This window comes from Cupressus sempervirens, chromosome 6, assembly GCF_028749045.1.
Source record: "Cupressus sempervirens isolate cs-2001-9-10 chromosome 6, ASM2874904v1, whole genome shotgun sequence".
Classification (NCBI taxonomy): Eukaryota; Viridiplantae; Streptophyta; class Pinopsida; order Cupressales; family Cupressaceae; genus Cupressus; species Cupressus sempervirens.
The window spans coordinates 234,609,409-234,628,336 of record NC_143123.1 but is presented as its reverse complement, the minus strand read 5'-3'; the positions used below and the strand labels follow the sequence as shown (position 1 = coordinate 234,628,336).

The 18,928-nt window shown below is 35.3% G+C and overlaps 1 protein-coding gene across 1 annotated transcript in view; it reads right to left on the bottom strand.

Moving 5' to 3' along the window:
- Positions 1-18,928, bottom strand: part of LOC149552113 (uncharacterized) — a 51,488-nt gene that overhangs the window by 13,390 nt on the left and 19,170 nt on the right. The window contains exons 2-3 of the mRNA XM_089787587.1: positions 16,726-16,893; positions 15,355-15,463 (exon numbers count right to left, since the gene is read on the bottom strand). Coding sequence (XP_089643713.1) covers positions 15,355-15,463; positions 16,726-16,893 — 277 coding nt within the window. The remainder of the gene's footprint in view (positions 1-15,354; positions 15,464-16,725; positions 16,894-18,928) is intronic.

Genomic DNA, 18,928 nt, shown 5'->3' with positions numbered 1-18,928 from the left:
TGTTTTTGCTTCATTACTTTCAACCAATACATTGCTACTCAATATTTGAAATCTATGTTTGTCTATTCTTCACTATCCATGAATGGTCATAATATTACCATGTTTCAATACCGAAAGTTTCATTACAAATTTTAATACAATTTGGTTTTATATTCATTTTCTCCACAATTGATTGTACTAAGTGAACCTTTCTATTTTTTCAAGACCATTATTGATATAAAATATTTATCCCTCTCATTAAGTATACATTTGTTCTATTTTTTTAAATTGGTGATAATGCTTTCTAAATTGTTTTCCATGATTTTTTTTAGGCATGGAAGCCTCTGATAGACAATCAAGCATTGTCGACATGAGCCCCACTTCTTCAGTAGAGTCAAATCATTTTTATGAGACAGAGTTTCAGAAGTGTGCACGAATAATTAAACAGTGTTGTACAACTATGGTAAAAGCACTTGAGAATGCAGCTTTATCTATTGATCATGTACAAGAGATAGAGATAATGGAGATATAAGATGTTGCCAAATATGTACGCAACACATCTGTAAAAGTAGATGCATTTCCATCCATGATGAAAGAGGTCTATGATGATCATATTACGAACAAAGGTCGTAATACAATTTTAATCTCTGAAGAATATGTGATGTACTTACATCATTATGGAGAACTATACACATGGTCCATATGATGATTTCACAATTTTTAGTATTTCACTTATTACTTTATCTAGAGAATTGTACTAGGAGATGTTGTTCTCCTTTCATCTATGTATCGAAAGAATAAATAAACGATTTAACTTCTTAGCTCAAATTCTTCTCAACTATACTTGCAAATATTTCAAATCTTTTTCCTTTACCTTTGTGTTTGTATTATTAAAGCTTTAACATGAGATATATCATTGATATGTTGATCATTAAATTATGTGTAAGATTGATGTTTTATTTCTAACTATTAATCCACTCTAAAGCATAATATTCATTTTATACTCATTTCAAGTGCAATCATTACCTCAATAACATTTAGTAGTCCTTCATTGTACACTATTCATGCTAAGCATAATTAACATTAATCAATTGTCTATTTATAAATGCAACTAATAAAGTTATAAAACTACATAAGGAACATTGTAATCCTTATATTGCTCTATTATGGTAAGAGGCATGTGTAAGGAGAACAAGCTGCCCTCCTAAATGTAACTTTAAACATAACAACAACCGTAATTCTAACCATGGTCCTACTTTTCCCCTAACCCTAATCCTAACCATAATTCTAATGCTTTGTCTACTCGTAACTCAAACTATAAGCCTAATTGTAACTTAGAATTTAACCCTAACTCATATTTTAACCCTAACCCTGACCCTTACCCTGACCCTAACCCTTTCTCTACCCATATCTTTAACTCTAACCCTAACCCTACCCCTACCCCTACCCCTACCCCTACCCCTACCTCTAACACTAACATTAATTGTACCTTTAACCATTGTCCTACTTTTCGCCTAACCTAATCCTAACTCTAATTTTGACTCTAATGCTAACTCATATTCTAACCATAAACTTAAACCTAACCTTAACCTTAACCTTATCTCTAACCCTAACCCTAACCCTACCCCTAACCCTACCCCTACCCCTAACTCTAACTCTAAATATAACTCTATCATAATTATAATATAACCCTAACCCTAACCCTAACTTTATGCTGACTGAAATTGTAACCCTGACTCAAACCCATACCTTAACCTTAACCCTGATGTAACTCTATATATATCGCTAACTCAATATATAAACCTAACCCTAACCATAACCCATAATCTAACCCTTTCTCTACCCCTTTGTCTAACTCCACCCATAATCATAACCATAACCCTATCGTACCCCTAACTCTAACTATGAATCTAACTCTACCATAATTTTACTTTAATATTAACCCTACCTCTAACCCTAAATCTATCCTTAAACTTGACTCAAAACTCTAACCTTAACCCTAACTCTAACATTAACCCTAATTCAAACCCTACTCGTAATATTAAATCTATTTGTAACTCTAACCCTAACCCTAATTGTAATTCTAACCCAAACTCTAATTGTAACTCTATCTCTAACTATAACCCTAACTCTAACGATAACCCTAACTCTAACCCTAAGTCAAACTCATGCTCTAACCCTTAACTTGACCCTATCTTCGACCATAACCCTAACCCTAATACTAACCCTTTCTCTACCCCTATCTATAACCCTAACCCCAACCCTAACTCTAATCCTAACCTTAACCCTAACTCTAATCCTATCACTAACCTTAACCCTACTCCGACCCCTACCTCTAACTGTAAATCTAACTCTACCATATTTAGACTTTAACCCTAATCCTAACCCTAACTCTAACCTTGACCCTAACTCAAACCCTTACGCTAACCTTGACCCTGATGCTACCTCTATATATAACACTATCTCTATATAAACATAACCCTAACAATAACCTTATGCCTAACCCTTTCTCTATCTCTAACCCTAACCCTAACCTTGACTATAACCCTACCCCTACCTCTAATTATAGCCTTAAATCTAACTCTACCATAATTAGACTTTAACCCTAACAATTATTTTAACTCCAACCCTAACCCTAACCATGACTGTAACCCTACCCCTACCTCTAATTGTAGGCCTAAATCTAATTCTACCATAATTGGACTTTAACTCTAACCCTAACAATTATTTTAACCCTAAAGCTAACCCTAACCCTAACCCTTTCTATACACCTATCTCTAACCCTGACCCTAACTCTAATTCTAACCCTTACACTAACCCTAAACCTTACCCCAACCATACCCATAACTCTAACCCTAACTCTAACTCTAGCATAATTAGACTCTAATCCTAACTGTATCCCTTAGTTTAATCTTGACTAAAACCCTAACCCTAACTCTATCCTTAACCCCAACTCAAAACTCTAACCCTAACCTTAACCCTTACTTTAATCTTCACTAAAACCCTAACCCTAACTCTAACCTTAACCCCAATTCAAAACTCTAACCCAAACCTTAACCCTTACTTTAATCTTCACTAAAACCCTAACCCTTATTTTAACTCTAATTCTAACTCTACCTCAACCCTAACTCTAATTCTAACCCTAATCCTAACAATAATAGCAACCTAAACCCTAATTTTACCATTGTCCTTACCCTAACGCTAACCCTAACACTATCACACTCTAATTCTAAACCTAACCCTAACTCTAATCCTAAGAATAGTCATAATCCTAAAAATAGCCCTTGCCCTAGCCCTAACCCTAACCCTAACTCTAATTGTAACTCTAATCGTAATCCTAACTCTACCTCTAATTGTAACCCTAACCCTAACCCTAACTCTAATTAAAATCCTAACCCTAACCCTAACTGTACTCTTCAATATAACAATTTACCTAACAATATCCTTAAAATAAAACTGAATTAAAGTGATAAGAATTAAAAAATAAAATGTTGAATAACTTTATACTACATTTATACTACTACTATTTTATAGTAAGTTTATACAACTATATTTAAAAAGAAATAAAAAAATCAATACTAACCTTATCAAAAATAGAAAAACTAAAAAATACTTTTCCTTTTGCGCCGCGACTGCCACTAGCTTATATATACCTATATATATATATATTACGCCGAGAGTAATCGTTCTCGAGGCGCCTATTTTCATTTTCATAAATCCCAACTGTGATTTAAATAACCTTGGGATTAAATGAAAATAGGCGCCTCGAGAACGATTACTCTCGGCATAATATATATATAGGTATATATAAGCTAGTAGATATTCTTACTTGAATAACTGCAGAACAGAATTGTTCTTCAAATGGTGAATGTTCTTGAATTGCTGAGATGCAGAGTACCTTCCAATGAATATTGCTGATAACACGTATTGTAGAAGGAATATGCTGATTGTCTTTCAATGAAGATCGCAGAGGAGAATGTTGAGAATTTATCCTGCAAAATTAATGTGCAGATCGCTGAGACTGTAATGCCTTGTATTGATTATCTTTCCCATCGATCTGCACTTGTATTTATAAGTGTGAAAGGTCATGACCCCTGCAAAATTAATGTGCAGATCGCTGGGACTGTAATGCCTTGTATTGATTATCTTTCCCATCAATCTGTACTTGTATTTATAAGTGTGAAAGGTCATGCCCCTCGTAGAGTCATGACTCTACGGAGGCATAACTAATCAACAGTTTAGTTAAGACAAACAGCAATACAATGAATTATGAGATCGGCAGTAAACACGAGACCCCCAATAATACACTTTATCATGTTTGTCAATAACATAGACATTTCAATGTCTGCCGATGATATTCATATTACAATGTCTGCCATTACAATGTCTACCGATAATGATAATCATCCAAACATATGTTACGACATTTATACATATATGTAGTGAGAATTTATCCTGCAAAATTAATGTGCAGATCACTGAGACTGTAATGCCTTGTATTGATTATCTTTTCCATCGATCTGCACTTGTATTTATAAGTGTGAAAGGTCATGACCCCTGCAAAATTAATGTGCAGAAAGCTGGGACTGTAATGCCTTGTATTGATTATCTTTCCCATCAATCTGTATTTGTATTTATAAGTGTGAAAGGTCATGCCCCTCGTAGAGTCATGACTCTACGGAGGCATAACTAATCAACAGTTTAGTTAAGACAAACAGCAATACAATGAATTATGAGATCGGCAGTAAACACAAGACCCCCAATAATACACTTTATCATGTTTGTCGATAACATAGACATTTCAATGTCTGCCGATGATATTCATATTACAATGTCTGCCATTACAATGTCTGTCAATAATGATAATCATCCAAACATATGTTACGACATTTATACATATATGTAAGCATACGTCTAATGAACAGAATTCACATAACATAGTTTTATCGTTACTTCTACTGATGCTATACATCAACATGAGAGATGGGGGTACTTAAAGATGACAATTTTATTTTTATTTTTTTAATTATTTCCAAGAAACATCATAACATAGAGCTTTGAAAACAAGAGCAATGGAAAGTTTTTAGCATGAACATTAAAACCATTGAATCAAAAATTCATATCTGAAATTCAAATTGCTAATAGTAATAGTAATGTCATTTACTCATTTATTGTTGTCTCATGTAGTCAAATAGTTCAAAACTCACACTGCAAACAAATAAAAAATAGGGCATTTTGTTTTCATTACTTTTTAATATGCTTTTCCCTTTGGAGATGTGCATGAGAGTTGATAGTCGAATAGTTCAAAACTCACACTGCAAACAAATAAAAAATAAAATATTTTGTTTTTATTACTTTTTACTATGCTTTTCCCTTTGGAGATACACAGGAGACTTGAAGATGTCAGGAGACTTTGACACGAAGTCTCCACCCAAGTGCAAGGTCTTGGAGACATGTCTCCATTTCCAAGATGCAGGTCAAGGGCGCTGACTATGGATCAATCCAATCAGTCTCAAAGTCATTTTCAAGAGCCTATATCGCTGTACCAAAACAGGATGTGACTACCCTCATTCCACAAGCAATAGCTATCATTTCTCAGTCATTTACACTCTGCAACACTTTCTTTCTTTTTCGAATTAATCCTTGGTCAGTTTTTTTTTGCACAGGTATGTTAACCTTTTCAAAATATGATTAAGTTGTGTGTTCTTCATAACTGTGGCTTGCACTTCTTTTTGATGGAGGGTTCAAACCTGCAAGGCAACTCAACAAAGGCACAAGGCCTGCGCGCTACCAACCAGCGAAGGTCACCACTTAAACGATTTAGGAACCTGATATGGGCCCACTCGTGTCTGAAACCTCTTCAGCTTAGAGCCAAGGACTAAGGGGCATCCACACCATCAAAATCATCCGGGGAACGATCCCGGCCTCATCCCTTATGATGTTGGAGCCTTGCACTCAGCAAGACTTGATCCCTGGTGGGCTCTTTGTGAGACATTCAACTTCACCAGTAGACCAAGGGCCCATTGATGTGACTTGCACTTTTCATCGAAGGGTCTTTTGTAATTTGTCCTTTTATCCTCCATGCCTGGGAGTATAACCTCAAAATCCTCTAAACGTGAGCAGACCTTTAACAAGGCCTCTCTTTCCTTGATCTGCAACATTTTTTGATGGGCAGCTTTCTGCATTCCCAAAATTCTGATATACACTCTTGTTTTGTTAAAAAAACTTTCAATACCAACGTAAGATCTGGCTTGGAGTCAATTACTGACAGTCAACTAAATCCTTCTCAAAACCAACTTCATCTGCTGCTGACAGCACTTGGTGAGATCTTTTCTTCAACTGCTTGATTGTTGAAAGAACCTTCTTGATCTAACCATTTCTGAAACAGAAGCTCATCAACATATTATAAGGGCATGCAGCTGTAAGGAATATCAAGTCTGAAAGTCTAATCATCAGAAATATTAAATTGATACAGCAGTTACTAATTAGCACTATTTAGCTTGGAATAACTGATCGGTAGCAGAAAATCCACTTACAAAAAAAAAGTGCATACTCGTTGACGCAATGCAAGGCAGGAGAATCCCCAAAGGAGATGTCCTAGCCCCCTGCAATACAACCACACAGCGGAAACACAACAACAAGAAGCAACAATGCAAGATCTGATACCAAATAATAATAATACATTCATAAAATATAACTGATTACATGCAATGTGCCGGGCTGTAAGGCCTTCCCAGTTATGGCCAAATACAAAGCAAGTAATAGTTCTGCAAGATCCCTCAAGATCCAATCCCAAACCCTAGCTAGTCCAGATCCAGACTAGTAGAAACCCACAAGGAAGATCTCAACTTGTGCTTGCAAGCCCACCAAGCTATCTCCTTATTTTCCAAGCCACAGCTACTAGCTCTGCGACAACTTCATCCAAGTGTAAACTGCCTCACATTCAGCGCTCTGTCTACACACTCACAACTCCATCACAATCCTGCTGTAAACTACCTCACATTCGGCGCTCTGTTCATAGACTCAGGAAAACTCGCTCTTCAGCTACTTCCCACACCCACTCCTCTTCTGAGTGAATGAATTATGACTAAAGACTTCCCCACAACCCCTACTTATACCAATCTAAGCCACAAGTCGGCCCAAAACACAAATTAAATGCAAATACATAAATTAAATGCCAAAGTCAGCCTCCTACAACAATTAAATTCCCAAAATCTATGTCTTAGTAAAATTGCGATATCTCCTAGCTCCGAATGAATTAGAACTCGAGCTTCAAACCATAGGTAGAAATCTAGGCCCTCTTCAATCTCTGAAATTTTCATCCTTTAATTCATTGTGGAAAATTAGTTATACAGCCTGAAACAGAAACCAAATTCTTAGACCATGCCGAGCTCCAATCCTTCTTTGACCAAGTACCAGTCCAAACACCCTCCAAAGCAACTACTGAGCCTCCTCCCATGAACTCCAAAGTAGTCACCATGCAAACCCAAGATGCTCTCACATCACTCGTGGTACCATTCAAAATCAGCAACCACATGTGAGAGAAAAACACTTGTTCATATGGTAACAATGAATTGTAGTAGCTGGGACTATAGAAATCAGCATATCAGATATAAAACCTGAAAACCATTTCTGCAGTGGCCTTTGCTTCATATATTTGATATTTCACAGTCCACACTTATCCCTAACATAAAAGATTTCCATTCATTGCAAGTGTCTCACTTGGTGGCCACCTTAGGAGAGTGATGCTGAGTAGGTTTATCAAACCAAGCATTATCATAATGAAGCATCTTTCATAAGGATAAACTCTCAGTCTCCATAATTAATTCTTCAAGAGAATGTAGCCATTGCAAACCCAAAATTGTTTCAATTCTCTTTAAATCCATGATATAAAAATCTTAACATATCTTGTGTCTTTTGAATAGGAACAGTCAGACCATCATGGAATGTCACATCCTGCAGAATACCAAACCATGCTTAGTTATAATTTCTTCAATATCAAAATGAAAATTATCTTGCTTATCATAATCCAGCATCAAACACTCCAAGGTGACTACCTCCATTACACCATCACCAATGATCTTGTCTCCAATTGTCATACTTGGCTCCCATGAGTGATTAATAGATTGTGGGCATCGATCTTTCATGATGTGGTCAGAATGCAAAACATACCCTAATGGAGAATTCCAAAGTAACACTGCTGCCTCTATCCTCTATACACAAGTTGTGTCTCTTACTCTGTCAGCCCTGTTGGCTAGCTTTCCATGGTGACAAAAGTTTTGCAGTAACATAGGAAGCAACAAATGGTCATACATTACGCCTCCTTTTCTCTGATTCAAAACTCCCAACTTTGGGTTAACCAAGGAGTTCTTCTCAGCCGCATATCCATCATCCATGCTCCTCTACAAATCAATCAACGACTCGTTATAAGGAAATTCCAAAGATGGAAAATTGTTGGATACATCTTCCATCTTGGGCTCTTCAACTCCAACATATTATATTATTATGCCTTTTCCTCCTTTACTTCCTCACTACTTTGCTAGAACATACAATCATTTAAAAACTAAAGTCAAAAACATCCTCCCCCATCGAAATATCTTTACCTTCAACTTAGATATAAGGTTCCTCTTGTTCTTCATCCATGGTGTCTTCTAGCTCTTTGTACTTTTTTATCTCCTCTTGTGATACTAGCTTCAATGTATCCTTCACTATTTCATGTTCCACCATCTTGGGCTCCTCTTCTTTCAAAAGATGGCTCTTGTTCTCTGCATCTTCTCCTCTTCCAAGCATTTCTTATTTTCATATCATAATACTCCTCAAAAGACATGTCATGACAGATGGCAAGATCCAGGGCAATATATTCAGCATGGTGTCTTACCACTTCATCCTGTTGTCGCAGGTGTATAGGTTGTTCTCCCTCAACGATGCATGCCTCTTCTCTTCGTAACAAATTGGCTTTGAATGTCCTTGAGTGGGTTGCTTGAAACCCTGCCGTTAGCTGGGTAACTTCCTTCTGCAAAAACCTGATTAAATATACCAACATTCCATCGTTGATTCATCTCTCTTAAGATGCAAGCCATTTCTGCCATAAAATCTCTCATAGAGGATTGAAATTCTTTGTTTTCTCTGATAACTTCTTGCATATTTCTTTCATTCCTCTCCATGAGTCTGTATTACAGCAGTTTCCACAGGCTGGCAAGACAGTGGTTGTGGTACCACTGTAAGATTCCGGCCCTAAGTTCACTAAAAGCATGCATTCATCTTCAAACATTTTGTCAAACACAAAGACTCTTCATATCAAAATAACCATACATAAAATCTGACACAACCTTTTACTTGCATAATTGTTGACTGTGCTATCAATCCACGGAGCTAAAAGCAGAGATGAATCTGCAATTGATTGTCTGACATTAACGAGCAGCAAACTGTCAATAATGGGTGCTTGGTGAAGGCAATACCTTATTAATTGAATGACCCTTAGGTTTCAGACTTCATGCAGTAATTACAAGCTTTAATATCAATATTTACAGCAGAGGAATCAGCCTGGCAACCATTTATATTTCAGATCTAATTTGGCTAATAAATTGAAGACCATGAATTGGTATTGAATTCCAGAATTTCAGTGATCACGCTCCTAGCAACCCACCCATTGCAGAATACTGATGTTGGATTTTAGGGCCCCGAGAACAGCACTGGTTAGCATTCCAGTGATCTAACAGTCATTCCCATGTTCTGCTAAACTACATTTTGGCCAGCAAATGAACCCTGACGTCTGATATAATATGGTTATGCAGACAACTGATTTTGAAAGTCAAACACTCAGAATAAGAGACTAATACACCCAGCTATTTATTCTTCTCATAAATGGCATTCAAGGTCATCAGCACTAACTGAAAATAATATAAAAATCACACAGTTTGGTTGGGAATGCACAACTTGTCTGCAGGTGTCCTTCACACCAAGCTACAAAATCATTTGTAAAACATTTCTGTGTTTGATTGTGTCAATATTTTTACATCAACATTTCAGTTCACTCTGTGATCCATCATCAAGATCATAAATCATTTGTATCATCTTGATGATGGATCATGGCGTATGATCTGAAACATTGATGCAAAAATACTGACACAATCAGAACCAGAAATGATTTACAATTTAATCTATGGATTTTGGAAATCTAGAAATCTACTTTCCCTTGTAGCTACAAAATATTAATATCAAGGGAAATTATTATCTGTATCACAAAATAATGTCCCAGGCAACATTATTAAACAAGAAATAACCCCTCTTCGATTTGGCATTAGATGCTGAAGAAAACTCCAATCTTAAATCACAAACTCCTTTTTAGGTATCCCAATCTTCAAACAATAAACTCAGAAATCATCAAGGGTTGAGCTGCATTCTCGTCCAAATAACTAAGGATTTTCCTCCTAGGGCGTGCTGGACCTGCAAAACAAGCTCTTCTCAAAACCAAGATGTCCAAATGACTTGCTCTCATCTCTTTGTAAAGGTTTGGATGGATCTTCTAGATTTATCTAATTTAACCTCCTTTGAAGCTTCTTGAAGAAACTTTATATAATTAAAGTGACTTAAAGGACTTCATTTATTTTTCACTTCACTTTAAAAATATTTATAGCAACTTTATAATATTTATTTAATTTTTCACTCAAGTGACTTTAATTATATTATTTAAATGTAATGATCCTTACAATATAATTTTGTTGGAACAACTGTGAAATAATTAATTTATTCCCTTATAATTCCGCACCCTAGCCTACGACAATGAAATAAGCTAGAAATCGCTGCTGAATGTTCACTCAAGAAAAAAAGAGACATTACAGATCCAGAGCAGGCATGAACCAGACCCAGATCTAGGCATGGGTAGGTATAAATAGGTGATAGCTGATATCAGTTTCAAAGCATGTGACCAAGATAGCTAGCTTGCAGGCAATGGAATTAAATTTATATTGTTTCTTTATCCATAGTTAATGGGAAGGTGTAATAAGTTGGAAACATAGAAGATCAAATAAAAACTTAAATTCCATTTTCAAGATTGAGGAGATAGAATTTCATCTTCAAGATTGAGGAGGTAGAATTTCATCTTCAAGATTGAGGTTAAAAACACTAATAAAATAGGAGCACTTAGATGATTTTTAAAGAATGGTTTTCCTCCTTCCTCTTGGATTGCAAGATGGATTGAAGCCTCTCCCTATTCCAAGATTTGTATTAAGGTTGTGAAATTCTTGCATAAGAGAGCTAAAATTATTAAAAGCTTTTCAAAAAATTCTTATTGAAGGATGGAGGTTAAGAGCTGATTAGTTATTGATTCCCCACTTGTCTGAAAAGTTAAATATGCAGTTTGATTTGATTTTGGTGACAACAAACTGCCCTTTGAATTAACTGTCATTTTATTGGGAAGTTACTAACTCCTAGAGGGTTAGCAACCCTATAAATATATTAATTGATTAGTTTACAGCAGCCCTCTCTTTCTCTTCTTTGGCTTGACAAAGCATGATCTAGGGGAGAGGACCTAGTAGTTGAACACCCAACTTTGCGCTTCTTAAAATCCTATGTGGACGTTTCAAATCACTCCCATTTTTTGATAGTAGCTTACTTGGCAAGTCCCCTGCTTATAACTAAGGTTTCAGACACACATCATCAAATATGATGCCACATCAGCATGTTTTTTGCCAAGGTGTCTAAAACAACCCAAAAAAAAGTGAGACCAATCATAGTGCATTGGAGACCCCCATACTTGTGCAGCTGATGTGGCATCACACTAATGGTTGTTTTTTTGGGGAAAGGGACACTTTTCATTCAATTATGGGTAGTCATCATCAGCAAAAACAACTTTAAAGTCACAACTATTGGTACAATCTTGTCAAAAGTGTTAGTTATTAAATCAACAAGTGTGGGTGTTAAGTTAACAACTCCTATCACAACCATTGGAACGTGCTCAAGTACTGGGTCCTCTCCCCTAGTTATTCATTTGCGTGGGAGGCAAATGAAGAAAACTCTTTTCCCCAATATAGATTTAGTATGGAGAGAGACTAATTCATGCCCTTCGCATTTGGAAAGGTTACCTTGCCCATCCTTAGGTATAAAAAGGACATTTTCCAAGTTAGTGTTTTTGCAACGAACAAGACCAAGGGCCTAACTCTTCATTGATAAAATATGACCATACAACTCTAACTTCCAGTACACAGTAATTGATGAATATGGACATGCATCGCAACCTAGTCTTCCCTTAAATTTGGGACTTCATCAGCAACGATGCTATTACATCCCAAAATTTTGACCTAATTTTAAACTTGCTCATAACCGTTGGATTTAATGGATTATTCTTTCATGATCATGTGAAATAGGTAGTTATTTAAATACGTTGTATTAATTGTTAATGAAGATGGTCGTTAACCATTAACTGTTATTTGATGTTAGTAGTTGCTTGATTTGAAATTATGATTAATAATTTAAAGTCTTTTAAATGTTTATATGAAATAATTATAGAATTGTTATTATGGCGGAAGTGTTTTCATGGGTGATTGTAAGAGAAGACGAAGCGGGGGAAGCATTGCTAAACGGGATCATCGAAATGAAATACTCGCTTAATTCAGTCATCAAGATTGGTAGGTATGACCTTAAACTTCTTTGGTAAGGACCCAACAACTTGAACATGGGATACATTTGTGGGGGCCGTGCGCTATTAAGAAAATAATCTAAGAAAACATAAAATAATCTAATTAAAATATAAAACATACCTCAAGGGATTTTTCATCATATTATTATAATATATATGTATATACGTACATATAAATATAAAAATGAAATTTCACCATTATATTATAATAACTTAATAAAATGATGTCACCCCATTGAAATATTTACATGAACGTATGTAAATATATATTATAACAATAAATTGAATTGTAATTTTTTTCAACTCTTTCTTCCAACTTTGTATTTCTCTCTCCTTTGATTGTAACCAATTTAACACTTAGCAAAATTAATTGACAATAATCTTTAAGGTTGCAGAAGCCAGGAAGTCCCAATCAGTCTCCTTATATGAGCCATGTGTGTAGTAGGTGAATAACATATATTCGCACCCGAACTCTTGTATGCAGCAACTTGCATCTTACCAGCATCTTCTTCCGCCTTTATCATTCCCAATTCCATATTTCTTTTGTGACAAATTCCCTAAAATATCATTTTAAAAGCCTTGTTCAAGCAGTACATTTTCTACACCGTGCCGTACAAATATTATGGCTGAGAATCAGAGATCTTATGCACTGAAGTGACATCTCAAGCAACTGGAGGGAACTGATCAATTTGCAAGTTCTTCAGACAACACCGAATTCTTAGCAGGTCATGAGTTACCATTTCAATGTCTTAAACTCAATTTCTATAGCAATCAACTAGGCTTGGGAACTTCCTTCTTATCCAGGATCACGTTATTAAGCTTTCTGAATAATCCCTATCATTTATAATGATTTCTTACTTTCTTTCATAGTTTCCAAAATCATCATAAAAAGAGTTGAATGGTATCTCTTAAAGAAGAGTTTCTAAGTGCAATAAAAACCTGGATGAATGATACTGATCTCAAGAACATGTTTTATTTTGTCACAATTCATGATAAAATATACAATCAATGAATCTTTTTAGAAACTATGCCAAGAGTAGAATGCTCATAACTTTCCAGACACCTGGGATTCACCGACAATGTAGCCATGAATTGGTGAAGAGGTGCAAAGAGTGGATTGCTCATAATCTTCCAAAAACACTTGGGAATCATCGGCTATGTAGCCATGAATGGTGAAGAGGTGGAATGAATCTGCAAGAAAGCAGAAACGAAATCAAACATGAATAAATTAAATGAAATGTACTTAATAGCTTATGCTCGTCCCTGTAATGAAACTTGTTGTCAAGTCGAGCAGTGGTGATCGAATCAATGAACCCATCTGAAATCCTTGGCCAAGGTAGTTTAAAGGCATGATTGTCATCTAATGATCACTTGATGTCAGCGGCATCAGTTATGCAAGCATGTCCGTTTCATAACTATGCGGACATTCTAAACACCAGAATGCTCAGGTGGCTGGACTAAGAACATCCCAAGCCTGATCCCGAGGTAGTGAGGACCTTTCTAATTCAATAGAATGTGTGGGGACAAGTATAGTCTGAGATTGAGAGGTTAAGCCTATGTCAATGCTTCTCCTCTCACCAAGCCGAGGCTTGCACAACCAGCTAAAGATCCTCTGGAAGATACTTGTATGTTTTTTCCTTCTTTTCTTTATATGCATTACTTACTTGTATGTAGAAAGGATAAATAATTGATAATTCAGCTGTCTTCAAATGATTGTTAATGTAGTAATTTTCAGTTGATCATATATACAGTTAATTTCAGTTGATCATTAATTTAGTTATTTCAGTTGATCATAAATACAATTATGTTTGATTAATCGTTAATCTAGTTATTACAGATGAACATGGATACAGTTATTTTCAATTAACTGTTAAACTAGTTATTTTTCAGATGATCAATGATAAGGTTATGGTTATTTCAGTTAATTGTTAAAACTCATATGAAAAGGAAATCAGTTATTTATCAATGAATGTTGGAAATTCTTTATTTAAATTGTCTTTGTTTTTCGTTAAGAAAACCATTTGTTATAGATGCAAAACTGTGACTAACTATAATGCACTAAGTTCTAACTAAAATTACTGGAAAGTAAAAGTAATCACTTTTAAGGGAAAAGTGGTTCTTATTTTCAATAGTGTGAGCTGTTGACCTAATGTAAACAAGAACTTTCTCATGTTAGGTGCCCTTTTGGTACTCTAATTATATGGCATAGCCAGTTGTAAAGGGAAAATTAAGTTACATGTGTTTAACAGCTTCACTATCACCCCAACTAGTTCTAAACCTTTTGTATCAGATTCTCCCCATTAAAAACACTGCTACTATAGCCATATGCCCCTAAAAGTTTAAAGTGATTTTGTGACAAGAAGTTAAAGCATGTTTTGCTTCTCAAGAAAATCTGAATTGTGAGGAAGTAGAAACAAGTCCTTTGTGAAGACCTTCCGACTACAAAATTGGTTGATACAAAAACAAAGCCTGGGTGAAAAATTAAGAATACTTTTCATGCAATCAAATTTCTGCACCAAAATTATGACCTAATACTATATACTTAATTTCCAAGTTACATACCATGAGCAACACCAGAATGTAACTTGGAAGTAAGAATGCTGTTCATGCAATCAAATTTCTGCACCGAAATTATGATCCAATTCTATATACTTATTTCCAAGTTAAATACCATGAGCAACACTGGAATGTAACTTGGAAGTAAATGCCAAACATTTATATAAAAAAAAGTTACATACCATGTGTAACACAGAGAACATTCTCCTGTGGAAACTTGTCTGCCAGTTCTTGAAATGTATTTGAATATCTCTTTTGTGCACCTTCAATTGTCTCTGGCCACTTTGGTAACTGCAGTCACGGAAAGCGGAAATTAGGCAAATATAAGTTTTGCATACTACTTATCAATGCCAACAGAAGTACAAATTGTTAAAGTATGTAGCTTTGGTCAGAGAAACACTATGAGTAACATATATGAACTGTATGCATATATCATATCAATATGACTTGCATATTGATATGTATATATACATATTTCTCAATACATAAGTTCAATGTTATTCTGATATTGCTTTCTGCATACAACTGATGCACTTATATATATTTCATTGAGAAAAGTTCATATGTATTTCATATGGTTATTGGCATGGCTGTATATGCGGATCATTGTTTATCTCATATTATTATCAACTTGACTGGAAATGCCGATCCTTATTTGGTATCTTGATATTATCGATCATGCAAATACTATGTGTGAGTTATACACAATAATGAATCAGTGCTATGTAAACCGATCTGTATTAGCAATTGTTATTGATAACTAATCCATGTTAAGATATAAGAGTGAACGGTCATATCTCTAATTAGAGACATGCCCATTCACCCATGTACCCTATCATACATTATTTATATCAAATGAATTCATTATTGCAAGTATCAAAATCAATAAATACAAAGCAAGATCTGGATAACAATTAAAGTTCAGTGATTAAAAGCATTTCTTATCTTTATAACAGTACATATACATATAAAGCCCTGCAGTAAATCAGACTGATTAAACATTGAATTTTGAATCAGCAACATATCCATGTTTAAACAATAAGATTCTGAACCAAAAAAAGTCATACTACAAATCTGATATAAACTTTGTAAATATTAACAAAAATAAATACAGATGTAAGAAAAAATTACAAAGAAAAGGGCTACAGAACAAAAACAAGAGCCACACCAAAAAAGTAGCCTACTAAACTAATTTACTCGTAAAAAATGCTCCACTTAGCACCTGAAACTAGACAAATTCCACTCTACCAACGCCAAGAAACCTTAGAAAAAGGCAAAAGCTACATAGCAGGAGCAGAACAAGAAAAATAACCTGCCAAACTATATTATCCATAGAAACTGATCCACTTACCACCTGCTTAAACTACAAAGAAAACTCCCTCAGACAGGTAATATAACAAGAAAATGTATTGTAATATTATATTTGTAAGATTTAAAAGCACAATCACCCAACACAAAAACTGCAGAGAGTTTAAGAAAGCAACACCCAAAATTGAAGAACCATATTATCAACAAATTTTTTATATGAAAATAATACCAGAAAACAAACAGACCTCTGTCCATATAGGCTCTACAGAATGATCCACTGTTCCAGCTGGTAGTATAACTTCCAGCTCAGAATGGTCAAGCGTCGTGATTATATTTGGTGGAGAAGGCGGGATACGAGGGGTTCTAATTGCAATAGAATTCAGCACTTCACATAAACCAGGTTCTATTGATACCTGCATAAAATTCAAAAATGTTATAAATGTAATGATTTCTCAAGGAGGTCATCTTGAGATGACTAAAAAACCATGTCACATCCCACAAAACTTAAAATCTAATTAAAACTGCCCATGGAAACCTTCAATTAATAATACTTTCAAAAACTTGCCAAATCCTTTAAAGGATCCTTAATTGTCCTTGACAGTGAGTTCAACGTTGCCTTAAACCATTTACAAATGACTAAGAAACACTTGACAACTCAAAGAAGAAGAGTTTAAACACCATTTACATCACACACTAAAAATTAAAACTAAAATTCATTTGAGTTTCACAAATGTTCACAAAACACGTTAGAGCCATAATTAATTCACCTTACACAAGAAAAAGATCAGTGAAAAGAGCCTGCAGCTTGATGTAATAGGATGATAAGTAAAAATTAAAAAAGGTCTTACATTTTAATCCCTCCAATACCATAAACTCCAGTTGACCTAGAGAAGGATACCTGATATTATCTCAAGCACACTTGCTGACAAATTCGTTATCGAGCCCAGAAGCCCAAAGCAATATTTACAGGTTTGTCATACTGCATATCTTAAAAACAAAGTCCAGGCCATATAACTGAAAAAATGGCAATTATTTGCAAGCTACAAAAACTTGGTGTATAGTCATTGAGTTAACTGCCAAGAAACTCACAATAACTCGTGAAGCGATCTTCAATCAACAACAAATTAATTGACCAGATTTGAACCTCATGAGATTATTTTTTCTGTCTTTTAATTTAGATGTTTTGCAGTGTCTTCTTTCATTTTAGTTTTGTTCTAGCACTTCTAGGGTTCAAATCCTTTTTTCTTTTCTTTTTTTTAAATTTCAAAACCAAGGTTTATAAATTATATTGTAGCTTGAGTGTTACTGTTTTGTCATGCTTTACAATAAGATACCAACCTTGCCAATAGAGACAGTATCCCCAAGTAAAGATCAAGCTTAAAAGAATGTCAAACATTATTTTGAGCCAAGAATGCCAGCCTACAGGTATTGTGGATTTTATATGTAGTGAACATCAATTGCCTTGAATATCACCTTCCACAAATCTCTGATCAAGATGAGCATTTGTGTCATTCAGTGGAACTTGAGGCTAGACAAGAGATGCAACCTATCCTTGCTTGATATTAGGAGAAGAAAACACAAATAAGAGGCCAATTGAGGCACTTGCAGTATGTTGGATAAAAAAAGGTGGAATTTACCACTATCTCTATCGAACTAAATAGTAGTGTGGCCTCACTACGGTCTATTTAACAAATACTGTAAGTGCACAATGGTTGAAATCTCTGTATTAGGAGAGGATGACACTGCAAAGGGATGATAGTCATGCCTTGTTGATAGAGGGTAGAGACTTCTTCAAGTCACACAAATATTTGTGTTGCCACTACCAACTGATGAAAAATGAAAAATGAAGCAAGGAGCTTCTGAGTTTGTAGATATGTCACCCCACGAGAGACATAAAGGAAGTTGGTATCTGCATAGATCCATGCGGTCACTTCCATTGACATGGTGTGTTGATGCCATTGATGGCAGATGCAAGATTGTTGCCATCGGACATGAGGGAGACATAAGGCAACAAAAAACTCATGGGGTAAAGAGGAGGACAAGGAGTCCAGGTGGAGAAGAATGGCTAGAAAGATAAGGAGACAGAGAGATAAGGGCATGAAGAGATAAGGAGAGAACATTTCAGAGAGATAAGGGGTCGGGAGATATAAGGAGACTGGTCATTGGAGCAATAAGGTCAAGAGATACAAACAAAGATTACAATACGAGACAAATCATTGAGGTGTTCATACCTTAGCATAGTGATAACCATGGGGATGGGGACCGATTGTGCCGCCACTGGTTCAAAGCTCCAGATAAAAGTGATTACTGATTAAAATATATAAAGATCGCTCTGTGTTGGGAGAATGTCAACAAGGTAAATGTAATGGTTCCAATTTTCAGGTTCCCTAATAGTGCACTTGTCGTTGACTTTGTAGGTTTGTATCAACTTGTTCAAATGGGTAATTT